We start from the raw sequence: 16,379 nt of genomic DNA on the forward strand, positions 1-16,379 counted from the left end.
ACTCCCATCAGACAGTGACGACTGCCTCTTCCCACGGCTCATTTCCCAGTTTACAAAATATTCTGGCAGAAAGAGCCTCCGGGTGACTTAGCAAAGTGACATGCTCACGGGGAGACCAGCCGAGCTTCTCCCGGGATCAGTCGGCCCCTGTGGCACCAGGGCCACTCAGGAGAGCTGCTTTGTGTCTCTGACCTCCAGTTTTCTCCTGAGTACAGTGGGGACAAGATGCCTCCACCAGGATGGTTTTGGTGCGAGTGCCAGCTCCCTGTCCCCAGTCGGGGCGTGCACGCACACCCGGCCACTGGCCACGTGGGGGAGCTGGCGATTCTGGAACGAGCATCAGGGCCGCGGCCGGCCGCAGGACAAGCAGGCCCACAGGGAGGCCGTGGTCCCCCAGGCGCGCACCAGAGCTGTGGGAAGAGCAGTGGCCTCGGGTCAGCGGGCAACGCAGAGGGGCCCACAGCCCAGGCTGAACGGGAGCTCTGTGGGGAGGCAAGCAGGGGACAGTGACGGGGGGTGGGTGGGTGTCAGCTGCACACGTGCTTCCGGGAGCAAGGGTTCCATTGTAGGGCACACGGAAAACAGGGTGCTTCCGGGAGCAAGGGTTCCATCGTAGGGCACCGTGTGGTTCCAGCAGGGGACCCTGTGACACGGGGTGGTGAGTGGGGAGGCGACAGAGACGCAGGAACGGGGGTCCCTGGCTGGGGTCAGGGGTCAGAGGGAGCAGGCACGTGAGCCGCCGGGCAAGAGGCAGTGACAAGAAGCCTAACTACAGGGCTGCAAAGGGACAGGAATGAGGCTGCATCCTGGCTGGTGGGCAGGGCCGGGGGCAGGTGGTCACAGAGGCGCGCACACAGAACTCAGGGCCCAGCCAGGCAGACGGATGCCACCCTCACCGTCTACGACAGAGGGATCTTACGCGGGGACATGGCCACGGGTGAGAGAAAAGCCGAGAAGCCACGCGGCTGCTGGAGAAGTGACCCAGAAGCAAGGGCAGGAAGCCCCTGCAGGCTGGAGCACAGAGAGGCTCCCGGCCTAGGGGCCTGCCAGACAGGGGCGGGCACCACGGAGTCGTGCAGGCCACGGGAAGCCAGCGTCCACGATGGCGGGGCGAGAACTGCCTGCCCTCCCCTCCAGCTCCCGCTGGTCCCCTGCCTGGGCCTCCTCTGGCCGCAGCAGTGCCGGGAAGTGAGGCCCATGAGCAGGGCTGCAGGCTGCACAGCGGCCCCAGACTGGCCCAGGGGAGCTCTGGCCTGGGCCCCAGGGGCTGCTCCCGAGCCAGGACTGCCCAAGTGGGGATGGCCCTGGGCTCTCGCCGCCCACATCGCCCTGCCTGCCCTGGCTTCAGGCTCCAGGCGTGGTGGGCATGAGCTGTGCCCTCGTATCTCCTGCCAGGAAGGGGACAGCAGCCCACAGGCTGCCCCTCTGGGTCCAGCACTGCCTCCGGCTGCTCGCAGCCAGGGAGCGACCCCGGCAGGCCCCAGTGTAGCCTGTTCCCACGAGACACACGCCCAGAAGCGGTGGCCCCAGCGTGTGGACTCCCCACCGGCCTGGCCAAACTTCCTCTCTCTGAGGTCCGTCCCCCCCGTGCCTCATTCCTTTCCCTGCTCTGGGGGTTCCCCGGTTCTTCGCAGGTGCCTCCCCTCAGAAACCTCGGGCTCGTCCACTCCTGCCTTGGCCTCAGCTTCTTGGGAGAACCTGAAGTGACACATCAGGTTTCCAAGTACTCCTGGACGGCAGCTCAGCTGCCCAGATGGACAGTAGTGTCCGGGGACGGTGGAGCCCAGGAGGCAGCTGAACTGGGAGACAGCGAAGCCCGGGGGATAGCAGAGCCATGGGGACAATGGAGCCCAGGAGGCAGCTGAACTCAAGAGGACAGCGGACGGGCACCTGGGGGGCTCAGTGGGTCAAGCCTCTGCCTTCAGCTCAGGTCATGATCCCGGGATCCTAGGATCAAGCCCCGCATCAGGCTCTCAGCTCAGCAGGGAGCCTGCCCCCCGCACCGTCTGCTGCTCTGCCTACTTGTGATCTCTGCCTGTTAAATAAATAAATATATATATATTTTTTAAATTAAAAAAAAAATAAATGAGGACAGCACAGCCGTGGGGGCAGTGGAGCCCAGGTGGATAGTGGAGCCCGAGGGACAGCGGGGCTGGTCCACTTATGGTGTGTAACGGCCAGCCCGGCCCACGGACTGCGGCGTGCCCTGCCTTGTGCGCCTGGCGCGGCGGTTGGGGTTGAAGGCGCGAGCAGGAACCCCCCACCGGGGCTCAGATCGGCCCCATCTTGGCTCCGGCTCCACGCTGCTGACCGAGGCGCAGGACAAGTGCACGTACCTGGGACCCCAGCAGCGTCTTCGTGTAATAGTCTCGCGGCATGAACACCTCCACTATGGTGACGAGACACCAGAAAGCGTCTTCCTGCTCCAGATACAGAAGGGCCACTGCCACCAACCTGCAAGCAAGCGACGGTACGGTGAGCGCCGGCCCCTGCAGCCCAGGCCGCGCGGCCCGTCGGACCCCGGTGCCCCTGGGTTCTCGTGGCCACAGCTCCTCCAGCCCCAGGAAACAACACCAAGTCAGCGTTCCTAGGCTGGTGAGCCGTTTTCCTTCTCTCTCTCTCTCCTCCGTCTCGTAGTAGTCTCCGCACCCAACATGCGGCTCGAACTCATGACCCCAAGGTCGAGAGTCACAGGCTCCACCGACAGCCAGCCAGGCGCCCCACATCTGATGTTCCTGATACTTTGCGAAAGTATGTTTGTTTCTCTCCATTACTGCAGAACTGGGGATGCCGCATCACTAAGCCTAGCTGACGGCAAACCTGCTTTATGAGGTGGACCTACCGCGGCTAGCCAGGAGGGGAGCGGATGGGCCGAGCGCCCGCCTGCTCAGACCCAGGAGAGGAGGGGAAGGCCGGGCCGAGCGCCCGCCTGCTCAGACCCAGGAGAGGAGGGGAAGGCCGGGCCGAGCGCCCGCCTGCTCAGACCCTGCAGGGGACGGGAGGAGATGGCCAGGTCGAGCGCACCTGTTCAGACCCTGGCAGTAGCCGATATCGGGGTTCCTCCAGGAGAAGGCGAGCAGCACGTTGCGCAGCTTCTGGATGCCCTCCGACGTGGGGCCGGAGTAGTGCTTGTTGTTGGGCAGGGTCCGCAGCAAGTCCAGCTCGATCTGCTTGGAGGCCGGGTTCTGTTTCTCCAGCGCCTTCTGCAGCAGCGTCTGGAAGTACCCGGGCTCGGTGCTGTCCTTGAACTTCCTGGCGTGCAGGTCCACACACCACTTCCACACCTTGGAACGGTGCTCGTGTGGGATGCCGGCCCGGATCAGGTTCTTCAGCTCCGGGGAGCACGCCATCTCCCTGTTCATCGTGCTTGCAAAGTAGTTCTCCCACTTGACCCCGGTGGACACCTCCTGGTTCTCCGTGAGGTGCAAGGTCTTCAGGTCCAGCGCTCGGACCTTGGCCACCAGCTTCTCCTCCTCGTCGTCCTCTGGGACGGTCCTAAACCCGTAGATGTCGTACTCGCTGTCGAGAGATACAGAAGGGAAACTGAGCGATGGGATTCTGATGAAAACACCAACCAAAGAGAAAGGGCATCGGCCCCCGTGCACATGGCCCTTGGGCCTGGGACCAGCCACCGGAACTCGGCAAACAAAGCAGCAGCTTCCTGACAGCAAGGGCAGGATGTGCGGCTGGCTCTGTGGGAAGACGTGAAATTAGATCTCTTCGTACTAGAATAAAAATCCACTCCAGGTGGTTTAAAGCCCTTTGCGTGAAAAGCACAGGAGGGAAAAACGTGCCCAGTAGCCTGGCCACGTGGACGTGGGTTTCCATGGCACACACGTCCACATATAACTCATGTGCTTGGAAAACACCATTCCAGAAGGGGAAAGACGAGGCAGAAAGCACCTGCGTAGATATCAGGGATGAAGACAGCGTAGGCGTGAGAAGCAGAACCACGGCCCCTCACCTGCAGCCGGCCATGCCATATGGCTGAGGTGCATGGCGTCCCTGGACAGGGCCAAGGGCAGGGCGGTCCCCTTGGGCTACCCTGGGCCAGCGTACGTGCAGGAACCCTTCACGACGGGCAAGCAGGGCAGGAGCAGGGTGAGCAGGCCACTGCTGCCGCCAGAGCAGGGGAGAAGGGGGCCGGAGCCCACCGATGCCTGTGGCCTCCAGAAGCCGGAGAGGCTGCGCCCAGTAGTCACTGTGGGAACAGAGCCCTCGGTCTGCGAGCCCAGGAAGGGCGCGAGCGCGTGAGGACACCCACTGAGCCCCGCAACGCCTAGGAAGGAACAGCGGCTGTGATGCGCAAACACCCAGGGAGGCCCAGACGGACGGCCTGCACTGGCTGAGCCGGCACACAGGCGGTGTGCGAGCCGCCACGTCGGCGACGATCCGCGAGGAGCCGCAGAAGACGGACACAGGGCCTCTTGCGCCTGCCGCCGCCGGCATGGCCCGTGCGAACCTGGCAGAGCTGAAGAGGCATGTTCCCTGCGTGTCGGGATCCCGCACTAGAGGAGCCGCACACGGGCGCCGGAAACACAAACCCCGACGCCGGCCGCCTCTCATCTGTCACGAGGGAACGTGTTGGGACCCCACTTGTCCGCCACGAGGGAGCAGGCATGACAGCGGGGTTTGGGCTCCACCTGCATCTCCCACAGCGAAGGGGCACGAGGCCCCTGAAACATGGCTCGGAGGCCGCGTGCGCCCCCCTGGAGCACCGGGTACGGTGGGGTTCGTGTATCAGGACGTGGTCAGCGAGGAGCTAGAGATACGCGCGGAAGCTCATCAGGGGAGAACGCCTAGGAAATACCCTGGGGCGGGGGGGCCCAACCAGACGGACGGGAATTCCAGAGGGGGTGCGTGGGGCGGGGGGGCTGGGGTCCCAGGACTTGACTCTGAAGGTCTGGAAGCTTCTGTAATGATGAGGCAGACAGACATCAACGCGACCAACAGGAGGAGCCCACAAGTACACGAGGGGGACACAGGCGACCCGAGCCCCACGGACCCAGGGAGGAGGAACGCGGAGGCCGGCTGCCCAGGCTGGCGTCCTGTTCCCGCCACGGCCACTCAGGGGCAGCGGCGGCGAAGACGCGAGGATGAAAACACCACCTCACCCTGTGAGAACGCGCATGGTGGGGGGACCTTCCCCCTCCCTCCGCCCCCCCGCCCTGGGGCAGCTCAGGGCATGTGGGCACAGGCAGTGCTGTGCAGCAGGGGTGAGGTCCCAGGGCTGCGAGCCAGATCTGTTGCAGCAGGCCCTGCTGGAGCGAGGCTTCCCCTGGGGTGGGACCCTCAGTGGGCACCGAGCCACCTTGCAGGGCTGGCCGAGCCCTCTCCCCACGTGGGGGCCCCTCGGCTCTCCAGCCGTGGACGGGAGCAGCTGCGTCTCAGGACGGGGACCCCACTCCTGCGGGGATGGCTGCACAGCGGGACCGGAGCCACAAAGGAGCCCGCGGGAGCCGCAGACACAGATGTGCTCAGGAGAGGGGGCCTGAGCCCGGCCCCACCGCGCACCGGCTGCGGCAAGAATGCCGAGACCACCCGCTCTGGGGGCTGACAGTGCCGGTGGCAAAGGAGCAGAAGGACACACGCACGCATCCATCCCCAGGACAGGGCTCCCTCCCCACAGCCGCTGGCGCCCCCACCTGACGAGACGAGGCTTCACGAGCGCCTGCCCGGGCTGCTCCGGGCCGTCGGCCTGCAGGGCGTCCTCCAGCAGCTGCGCGATGACGCCGCGCGCCGGGCCCGGCTCCTCGGAGCACACGGGCGTCTTGACCTCCTGCAGCAGGATCAGGTACTTGCTCTCCATCTGACACAGCTTGGCTTCCAGGCTGGAATACTGCAGAGAACGGGGGTCACCGCCGCCCTGACCACGACCAGGACACAGGAGGGGCCACCCGGGGCCGCGAGCCAACGGCGGGCGGCGAGCCCCAGCCACGGGACGGTGAGCCGGGACCGCGTGGAGGACAGGAGAGTCCTGTCGCCTCGGGCCACCTGTCACGTCTGCACGGGCCACCCCGGGCCCCCTCCTCCCAGGGCGCTGGCCCAGAGGACGCACTGCCAGTGAGACCCCAGATGCCGACACTGGCGTCTGTCCCGCACAGCAAAGGGAGTGGCAGGAGCCAACCACATGGCGGTCCCTACGGTGACGCTGAGTGTCACGCGGCACGTCGGCCGTGAGATGGGGCCTATGTGGCACTGACGTGTCCCGGGACACTGTGTCCCCAACCAGCTTGTCTGCTGCATCGTCAGACACACCCCAGGACCACGTGGACATAGGTCTGGGGAGACGTGACCCACGGAGTGCAAAGCAAGGATTGTGAGGGCCACCGAAAGCCACCGTGTGCCGGCTGCTGTGCAGGGGCTACCCTTCCAGCCACCGCGCCGACAGACGCGCATACCGACGGTTTCCCACCGTTTCCCCGTTTACAGATGGGAAACCAGGCCACACGACTCAATGCACAAAGTCACAATCCAAACCCCTCCGTTCGGGAAACCTGGGAGTCGAAGTCAACGGTTTTCTGTCAACCCCGTGACGCAGGCAGACGGGGACACGTCAGGGTGCCTCTCGGAATGCAGCGCTCTACGGCCTGTATTTTGGGTTCTTGTGACCCAGCACAGGAGCAGGACTGGTTCAGGGTGTGCCGCTTCTAGAGGTTCCGCACCCCCAGCCACCAGGAAACAGCCGAGCCGCGCCCCGACCCACCTTGGCCATCAGATCCCGCTCCCTCCTCTCCGCATTTCTCCGCAGCGCCGAGAGCTCCAGGATTTCCTTGTTGAGGAACTTGTTCTGGGTTTTGTACCCCTGTAGGTTATCCTGTGGGCAGAAAACCGCCGTCAGTCCAGCCCGCTCTCTCCGATACGGTTAACGTACCGCCGTGTCCCCCGAGGGCCCCACCAAGTCCGCGCGAGACGACCACCGGGCACACCCTGATGACCTCTGCGGCCACCCTCGGGGCAACGAAGGAAGGAGTAGGACCACGTCCGCAGGCCGCGAACGCCACGTCCTCCACGCACCGACGCGGCACAAGGCTGATCCTCGTGACCATGTCCTCTGTAACTCGAGGAACGACACATTTTCTGTGGCTCTCGCGGTCACTCAGGGGACAGAGAAAAGGCCACGCGGACACCCGGCACGCTCGACTACGGAATCACGCCCGCCCCCCGCAGCGGATGAGGCGCTCGGGAAGCACGTTCCTCCCACATGTACGTGCAAACATTTCCCGCTCTGGAGACGCGGGCGGCAAAGCGCGAGGAAGCGGACACACCTGCACCGAGAAGTCGCCGGCTGTTACTGTCGGCCGCGCCAGCTGCCGGCCGAGCCTCGCCACGGTGACGGGTTCTGCCAAGTGCGGCAACGCGCTCGGCGGCCGCCCAGGATCACCCGCGAGGAGGGGAAGCGTCTGGGAGGAACGATCTCCGCCAAGCTCAGTCCTCTGCCCGCGTGCCCACCTCCCCCCCGCTCTGCGGGGCTCCCGGGGCTGTGCTGGCCCCCGGGGGGCCGGGCTATTCCTGGACCGGCCGGGAGTGTCCGCCCCTCACGGGATGGAGGCCACGCCTGCTCCTTGAGTCATGTCCCGTCTCCGGGCTGGACGCCACCGTGGGAGAGGGGCCATAATCAGAGGAACGGTATCGTCTCGACGGCCCCCTGACGCCTAACGCTTGCGGGTCCGCGTGAGACCCCTGGCGGCTCCGTGAGTGAAAGCCCTTGGGCCGCTGTCTCCGCATCTCCGCTGAGAGCCAGGCCACAGGGCTCCGGGCCGCACCCGACAGGCTCACAGCTCCTGCGTCAGCAGGACCGCACGTCCGGACAGACCCCGAGATGCTGAGGGCCAGCCCCACACGAGGCCTGGGTGCCCCAAGGCCCGTCCTCCCCTCTCCTGCGACAGCTCTCGGGCCCCAGCCGGCACACACAGACAGCAGAGCGGGCCGACGGAGGAGCACGAGGGACACGGGCAGGTGAGGGCGGTGGGAAGGCCGAGTACGCGGGCCTTCCGGTCACATCCTGTGTGACGTCATGAAGACTCTTCCTACACCAACGCCGATGACCATACAAGTGAAGGCCCTGCCTGTGCCTGCCAGGCCCCTAGTCCCCACCGGACCACGCAGGACCCCTGCCGGACCCCACCGGACCTGGAAGGACCCCCACCAGACTCCACAGGACCCCACCAGACCCCGCAGGACCCCCACCAGACCCCACAGGACTCCGTAGGACCCCAAGAGACCCCGTCAGGGGAAGCCTGGTTCACAGGTGAACATGGTCGGGCAGGAGTGGACCCGGCACCCAGGCGGGGTCATACGCAGCAAAGCTGAGCGGCTCTGAGCTCCTCCCGTGCTTGCTATGACCGTGGCGTACTTTCTGACTATTGTGGGTGCCCCGGGACGGGCCGCGCACTCCCAGCACAGCCCCTGGTGAGCAGCTGAACCAACGCCTGTCAGAGTCCAGACGAGGAAAAGTGGCCTAACAGTAGGTCACAGAAAGACTGGCCGCACAGGCAGGGGGTGGTGACGCAGACGGCAGCCCCGCCTGTGCCCGACGAAGCCATGGGGCCCCCACGCCAAGTGAGAAGAAACACAGAAAAGCCTGGAAGGAAGTACAGAAAGAATCAAGTACTTAGGCTGTTAAAATCCTACGACCCATGTACGTTCCTTCCTCAAAATACCCCAGAAACAGAAAGTGACCGCGTCCCAGAGCCAACGAGAAGCGTCAGCAGATTCCGATCAGGCAGAGTCAGAGAAAGTGGGCTGTGACCGTGACGGACAAGTGCTCCCCAAGAAACACAGGCCGTGCCTCCCCGCGGAGGTGTTCTGAGTTCAGGGTCGAGGCAGGAAGTCAGTCTGGAAACTGTGCCGCCGTGAGAAGTAGGGACAGCAAAAACACACGTGGCAGAACCCCACTTGTGTCCGCAGCCCCCGCCCCAGACCTGTTTCAATACCCGCAGAGCCGCTGTGGGGGCCGGTGGAGGGAGCAGGCGGCGGCAGAAAGCTCGGGGCAGCCGCCGGCCCACTCGGGAGCCCAGGGCCTCGCACCCGCCCCTGAACAGCCAGCCGCACCCCCCCGCCGTGGCCTCTCTCCCAAGTCACCTCATCACGGTGGGGTCTTAAAAACCGTGGAGAAACATTGGCGGAAAAAAGTCATAAAATCACCAAACGCATCAAAACCACCCCGCCCGGCACGCCACAGAACCTACAGCGGGAACGGGGCGACTCCTGCTCCCGATCAAGTCTGTCTGCTGCGTCCACAGGGCGCCGTGTGGACCAGAGACCAGCTGCTTGCTCCCGCGCGTCCCCGCCCAGCGTGCCCAGGCGGCCTGATGCGGTGCCGTCCGGGGTGGGCGTGTTCGCTCTCGGAACTCGCGCAGAGCCGCGCGGTTCAGCCACACCGACCACGGCGGTGTGTGGTCCAGTCACAGAGGAAGGGGCTGGAGCTCTGTGGCTGACCTCCCAGCCTCACACGTGTCACGGGGCAGTGGTCACTCTGGAAGGCCACGTGCTCGTCCCCACGACACTCCCATCAGCCCAGGGTTCACTTCTCTTCTAGAATTCTCGGAGAGACCCCTGCGCGTCTACCACTCAGCTCCGTGCTGACAAGCCAGCGAGCCACTGCTGGGCACGTGGTAGGTGCCCACGGATAACCTCGACGTGCACATCTTCGCCTTCAAGGAGAACTTGCCCTCGGGGGGCCAAACACCCCTGGTGCACGGTATTTATAGAAAGAGGGTACCCAGGCGAGCAGCACATTATGACTGGGTGGGGACTGGGGCTACAGACCTACTTGGGCTGAGCCGGGCCACATTCAGTGCCTCTCCGCGATCTGACAGCCGGGGGCACAGCCCTTCCCCACCTCAGCTCCGACCTGGACAGTCACAGTTCAGGAAGCAGCCTCCCCGCCCAGGCCAGCCCCCGGACCTCAGCGCCAGGACCCGCCCAGCCTAGGTGCAGCAGGGACCCCGACTTGAGCAGGCCTGCCTGAGAGCCAACCCCGCACCAGCTGTTGGGAACAATGGCCCCTCGGCTCCCGCACCCCCGGGGCTGAGGCAGGCCGTGTGCGGTGCTGGCCTGGGCGCTCGTGTGCAGTGGCTGACAGGCCCTGGGGCTACGTGGGGTAATGAAACTCTAGGGGTACAGAGCAGAAAGGGAGAGTGTCGGCTGTGACAGCAAAGGACAAGGTCCAGGAGGCCCCCGGGCACGGCATGGTCAGACTGCGGACTGGCCACGGACGCGTCTCAGAGAACGCCCGTCATCTGCCGGCAGGTGCTCCATCTGCCCCCAAGAGGCCCCGCGGCTCCGCAGAGGCCCGCAGCCCTGGGTGCCGTCTGACCCGCCCCGCAGCCGAGCCCGCGCCCCACTCACTTTCAGCCTGTCCAGCTCTAGCTGCTCCCTGCTGGCGGGGGCCGGGGAGCCGGGCGCCCCCGCGGCGGGGGCCGGGCCGTCCGCGCCCTCGCTGAGCCGCCGCGAGAGCTTCATGATGACCTCGTCCTTGGCCTGGATGGTCTCCAGCAGCATGCCCAGCTGCTCGCTGAGCTCGCCCACCTTGCCCTTGAGCGTGCGGGCCTCCTGCTGCAGACTCTCCCTCTCCAGGGACAGCCGCTCCAGCTGGCTGCTGAGGCCCAGGATCTGGTCGTCCTTGCGGTGCAGAAGGTCAAGCGCGTCCTTTGGGACCCCCTCAGAGAGCCGGCTGCTGGCGAAGTACTTGTCGTACTGGGAGGACCGGACCGTCTGCTGCAGCAGCCGCACGAGCTCCTGGAGTCAGAGGGGGGGAGCAGACGCAGTAACCACGTGACCCGGCACCGAGGAGCCCTTCCTCTCGGGGGGCTCGGAAACGCTGGCCCCTGGGCAGAGAACAATACTAGGAAACGGGAGACGCGGACGCGCGCACCGTCCCGCACAGCCCCCAGCACACACGCATCCGGGAGCTTGACGAGCAGCTCCGAGCTGCCCACAACGGGGCATCCTCGGTCTCAGAGGGACACGGACACGGTCTCCCTCCTGTTACTGGAGCAGCCGGCGCTGCGCTGGGGTGGGAGAGGGCCCGGCAGCAGGAGACACGCCCCTGCCCACACCCCCGGAAACCCACGTGTCTCTGATGCTGACATCAAACTTCCGGGGAGAAGGCCCATCTGGGGACGGAGACCCTCAGGGGCCCGGGCTGCAGCCCCACGGCACGGCCGGCGGCGGGGGGCACACGTGGGGAGGGAGGACAGCTACCTTCTGGCTGGACAGGTCCTTCCGCAGCCGCTCCAGCTCCTCCTGCTGGCTCTGGACCTGCAGCTGCGCCCCAGCTGGTGGCCTGACCCCGGCTGCGCCCTGCGACCCGTCTGCCGACGGCTCGCCGCTGATGTGCCGGTTCCTGGCTGATCCGATCATGTCTTTCAAAGGGCGCTTTCCTTTGTAGGGAATACGTCCAAAATCAAAGGGAAATCCTGAGCCAGCGACTCCTACAGAAAAACAGAACTTGTTTTGTACGTGCAGGACAAGCCGTCCTTCTGCAAACCCGGAAAACGCATCGACCTCCCCTGCCATCCTCCGGGAACTTCCACGTCCGCATGCAGCGAGCACAGGTGGGGCCGCCCCTCGGCCCCGACTCGCTCTGGACAACCGAGCCCAGACCCTGAGACGGTCGCCCACTCCGGATCCTTCCTCGGGAGACTCGCCTTGGGGTCCTCTCCCCAGAGCCTGTCCTGGCTGTGACTGCACACCTGACTGAGCACGCGTGCAAAAGGGCTCAGGGCCCCAGCCCCGAAGAGGGATTTAGGACGAGGCCGCGGGACACCTCGCTCAAGACTCGTCTGTGACACCCGCTCTCCCCAGATGCTCGGGTCTTATCACCAGTCTCCCGAAGGGGACAGAGACACAGGCTGGGGAGGAGCACGGTGGCTCCGAGTTCCCGCAGCGTCCCGGAAACACGGAGTCCAGCCCCTGCCGCCCCCACCGTCAGACAGCAGGCTCCCCAGCGGGACTCACGGACACGGGGCCTCTGGGCTCCCTTTGCTCACCTGTTCTCAGGAAGAAGCAAAACAAAACCCCCCAACACATGTTCTTCATCGTGAACGTGTGTTTTAAAGGGTGACTACGTTCTCTTCCTTAGAAAGAGGCCTTTAAAATACTGACGGATCCAAATAAATATCAGCATGAACGAAATCACATTCACGTTCCAACCACGGAAGGAAATGCGCACTGGGGATGCATGTTGGGATTCTGTGAAGCTGGAAATCAGACGACTCCCGGCTCCTAAGTCCAGACAGTGGCTGCCCTGGGAGGAGCAGGTGACTGGCAGGGCCAGTGGAGGGGACAGAGGCTGGGTGATGAGGACTGTAGACGGGGGACCGGCGAGGGGCAGGGGCATGGGGGACAGCGTGAGGGGCCAGGGCTGGTGGACAGGGCTGGCCCGATCCTGTTTCAGAACGTGCTGCCCGCATGGTGCACTCACTGTGAAACCCACTGACATTCCCTTCCTGACAAGAAGGACTTTGCGCACTTGAACACAGAGGAACAGATAGAGGGAGAGCAGTTCGTGCCCACACCGTGCAACACAGACACGTTGTGGGGCTGACGTTCGTGGCTGACACAGGAAGGGTCCACGAGCCCGTGCGATCAGAGTCACAGCCCGTGTGGCTGCATGTCTGGCCCGGGGAGTTCCCAGCCCACGCGAGCCACTCAGCCTCGCAGACCCTTCCTTCCTGACCGTGCTCGCAGGTCATTCCCAGGACCCCAGCCCCCCGGCTCAGGAGGTGCTGATGTGGGCCCTTGGCAGGAAGTGCAGCGTGCCCAGCCTGCCACCTTCACACCGCATCCCACGGGCCTGGGCCCCACGCTACGACCCTGCGAACACAGGCAAGCTCCCCGGCACAGCGGGCCAGGACCACCCTCCGGGGGACAGGAGACGTACTTCCTGGAAATACTTGTGCTCCCGGGAAAGATTTTGTAAGATCCTGCCTCCTCCTCCAGCCCCGACAATCGAGCACGAGGCAGAATTTCCAAATCACTGTTGTTCTACATGAAAACATCAACACTCCCTCATGGATCCCTGGACGGGCACAGAAGTGGCCGCAAGACAGGGCGGGCTGATGACACCCGAGCCCTGATCCTCCCCCAAACCAGCGGGGGCCACACACAACATGGCTCCCACCGCGGTGCCGGGGGACACGTGGCCCCAGAGACCCACCACATCGTGTCCTCGTCCGAGGAGGTCAGCCCCGTGACCTCATGCAGGGCACGCGAGGAGCAAGGAGGGACCTGCCCTCCGGAGTGTGGGATGTCCTCGGCACAGAGACTGTCTCGGCCACGTGATGCCGAGACAAACGGAGGATGGGGACAGGGAGCTGCACAGACGCAATGAGGCCATCGCACATCAGCGAGGCAACCCGCCTGCAGGCCTTGTCAGCGCCTCACGTGACTGGGGACGTGAGCGTGCAGCCACGGAGCCAGGGCAGGCGTGAAGACTGGATTTACAGCTGCTGTTTCTCGGTACGATGATGAGGCATCATAAGGTTCTAAGTTTAGACGCAGCGGATTCATGTCTAGAATTTACGTTAAACCGGCCCCGCCCAGGGTGAACGTGGGACGGGTGGGGGCTTGGAGAGAGTGACCCCAAGTTCAAAACCGTGGGGGCCACACGGGGCTACATGGAATCCATGACCCTGTATGTTCTACCTTCGTGTAGACACGGGTAGACACGTGTTCTGTAAAAAAGGGGTTAAAAAAAACTGAAACGGTATATCCGTGAAGAGCGCTGTGACTTCTGGACGCCCCACCTCCCGAGAAACCTTTGGAGCCACGGGCTGGGGGTTCTTCCCTGTGACACCTCACCCCGCAGGCCCGCAGGGCACATCCCCCACAGATGCGGCTCCTGCTTCCAGAAAGGCTGGGACCGCGGAGGCTCCCCCGTGGAGAGGATGGGCGACCAGAACCAGGTCCGTACCTCTGTTTCCTTCTGGGGCCGGCTTCTTCCTCTCTTCCTGTGCCATGGACTCCTCTAGATCCTTGGGGTTCGGGTCTAAGAGCTCCCACTCTTCGTTGGTATAAAACACACTCTTGCGACTGTCGCCATGGGCTCTGCCAGGACGGAGAGACGACATGGAGTTTCTGGTGGGAGAAACGAGGGGCGGTCCGTGAGACGCTGTGGAGAAAACCTAACCTCACGCCTACAGGAACGGCGACACCAGCAGCCACGACGTCACGTGTCGGGAGGGAGTGCAGAGAGGGACGCTGGCGGGCGCTGCGGGCGGGGTCTGAGTCCCGGGAGTCCCACGGAGGTGCCGCTGGCAAGACCCAGTTAAGGGGAAGGGATCCACCCCAAGACCCCACGTGTCCCAGATTCCCGGGCATGGGCATGAGACACGGAGGACTGCTGTGCCGTCCGCGTGGACCCAGGTGAACGTGGCAGCCAAACACACATCCACGGGAGAACAGGTGTGGTGGGCCGAGCACCACGGCACCACGGAAGGGAATCTGTCCATTCCTACATCACTAGCGTCCGCCGTGTGCCAGCCACGACTCCAGCTCGGGAGCCACTGAGCCTGGGACACGGTCCTGCCCTGGTAAACACGTCAGCCACAGTCCCTCGTTGGGAGAGAAGGGTCTTTAGATGCTGAACAAAAGGCAATGGAAGAGTGACAGGTAGTGACGGTGTTTCAGATCCTCGCGGGAACAGTGGTCAGACGCTGTGCCTATATGTGTGGCAAGACCACAAACGCCAGGACGTAGGGCCCCGCTGCCTCCGTGAAGGGCAGGTTGCGGGCTGTGGCTGGAGCGCGGGACACGCAGATAGCAGGGCGGCCCACACAGTGGGACCCGGCCGGCCGGGGGCACCGCCGTGGGTCCCTGGCGAGGGGTTTACCCACAGAATGAGAACATGTGTGCGCACACAGGGTCTGCACGTGGACAGCCACAGCTGCCTGATTCCTCACACAAATGTGTCCCTGCAGGCGGGTGGCCCCGGTGGGGCACGTCCACACACACCACACACTATGCAGCAGAGAAGGGGAACCACGAAACACTCATCAGCGCAGAGCAGTCCACAGAGGACAACCGTGAAGGACCACGCACAGCCCGGCCACGTTCACGAGGCGACAGCGACAGAGGGCAGAGCGGCGGCTGCGGAGACGGAAGTGCCCGGCGCCGGTTATGGCGGCTTCTACACGACCACGCACGTTTCGGACATTCACCAGCCTGGACACGGAACAGGCGGAGTTTCCCGCAGGTCAGTCACACCTCGGAGCTGCGGCTGAAACGCAGAGCAGGGAGGAACGTGTGCCGTGGGGCTCCCCGAGGGGGATGCAGCGCAGGGGCCGAAGCGGGGCCGTGGGCCCGCGGGAAGCAGACCGACCGCAACCACATGGGCCACGGCCGTTTGTCAACGCGCTGTTTGTGATCAAGACTGCTTTTGGCTGATTCCACCACACTGAGCTGCTCTAGATGTAAGACCCCAGGGGACCCGTAACGGCGACGTTCCCGCTGCTGCCTCCCCACAGGCACGCACGGCCTTCCACTCCAGCGCGAGAGCCCGGCCGACCCCTGCCACGTGTGGTCTCAGCGTTTCCTCCCGGCCTCGAAGGAGCTGCCGCCCACGTGCTGCTTGTTCCCTAGGCTCTCCCTCTGGAGGCCGAAGCGCGTCCACGCCGATGCCCACGACCACCAACAAGGATGCCCACAAGATCCCACGGTGCTCAGGATGCTGCGGAGAAGAGCAGCTCAGGACGGAAAGCCCACACGCACGCACGCCCACGCACACCCGACACACTCTACTCCTTTCCGCGACAAGCCAGAGGCCGCTGTGCACCGACCCCCAGCTCCCATGGCGGCTTCGGCGGCCGTCAGTCGCCCGTGTCACCATGGACCAGAGCGGTTACCAGCTCTCGGCACAGGTCCTTCCTGGGGTAAGCGCAGGAAGGAGCCCCAGGGCAGGAGGGACGAACGTAGACGCTGCCGGGAAAGAACAGCTCTTTACCCAACTTAGGCTGTCCCCGTCCCTGCCCTGCAGGGAGGCCCAGCACCAAGCCCCGGGGGAGGAGGAAACAGGATCAGACTCAAAGCTCCAAGTCCTTGACCCGAAGTACGGAAGAGCCCGTCCCCGGCTTGGACCTTCCGTGCCTGCGCCTGGGGGGGCCACAGACACTGTCCTCACACCACATCCCCCCGCCCCGGCGGCATACCACCTCCTGCCTGCACCACTGCACGGGGCTCACGGCCACGGCCATGGGGCCCTCCTGTCGGAGACTTGGGGCCCTTGTCGGAGAGAGCCCGCTCTTCATGAGACCTCAGAACCGGCCCCCTGGGTCCCCCGGCACCACGCCGGGTGCAGCTCTGGTGCGATAATCGGCGGAAACGCACAGTGAGGCCCACGGGCGGCGGCAGCACTGGGATCCCCAGCAGCGGCT

General features: G+C 64.6%; 1 protein-coding gene across 14 annotated transcripts in view; it reads right to left on the bottom strand.

Moving 5' to 3' along the window:
• TBC1D2B (TBC1 domain family member 2B) overlaps positions 1-16,379 on the bottom strand; it is a 59,186-nt gene that overhangs the window by 9,397 nt on the left and 33,410 nt on the right. For 5 of the 14 annotated variants that reach the window (XM_082736252.1, XM_082736261.1, XM_082736256.1 and 2 more), the window contains 7 exons: positions 13,922-14,085; positions 11,209-11,438; positions 10,354-10,743; positions 6,707-6,817; positions 5,646-5,839; positions 3,025-3,519; positions 2,337-2,454 (listed from right to left, as the gene is read on the bottom strand). In XM_082736252.1, the coding sequence (XP_082592378.1) occupies positions 2,337-2,454; positions 3,025-3,519; positions 5,646-5,839; positions 6,707-6,817; positions 10,354-10,743; positions 11,209-11,438; positions 13,922-14,085 (1,702 nt within the window). The remainder of the gene's footprint in view (positions 1-2,336; positions 2,455-3,024; positions 3,520-5,645; positions 5,840-6,706; positions 6,818-10,353; positions 10,744-11,208; positions 11,439-13,921; positions 14,086-16,379) is intronic. The other 9 variants (XM_082736259.1, XM_082736262.1, XM_082736255.1 and 6 more) reach the window with 3 other exon arrangements.

This window comes from Mustela nivalis (genome assembly GCF_964662115.1).
Source record: "Mustela nivalis genome assembly, chromosome: 6".
In the NCBI taxonomy this organism is placed as follows: domain Eukaryota; kingdom Metazoa; phylum Chordata; class Mammalia; order Carnivora; family Mustelidae; genus Mustela; species Mustela nivalis.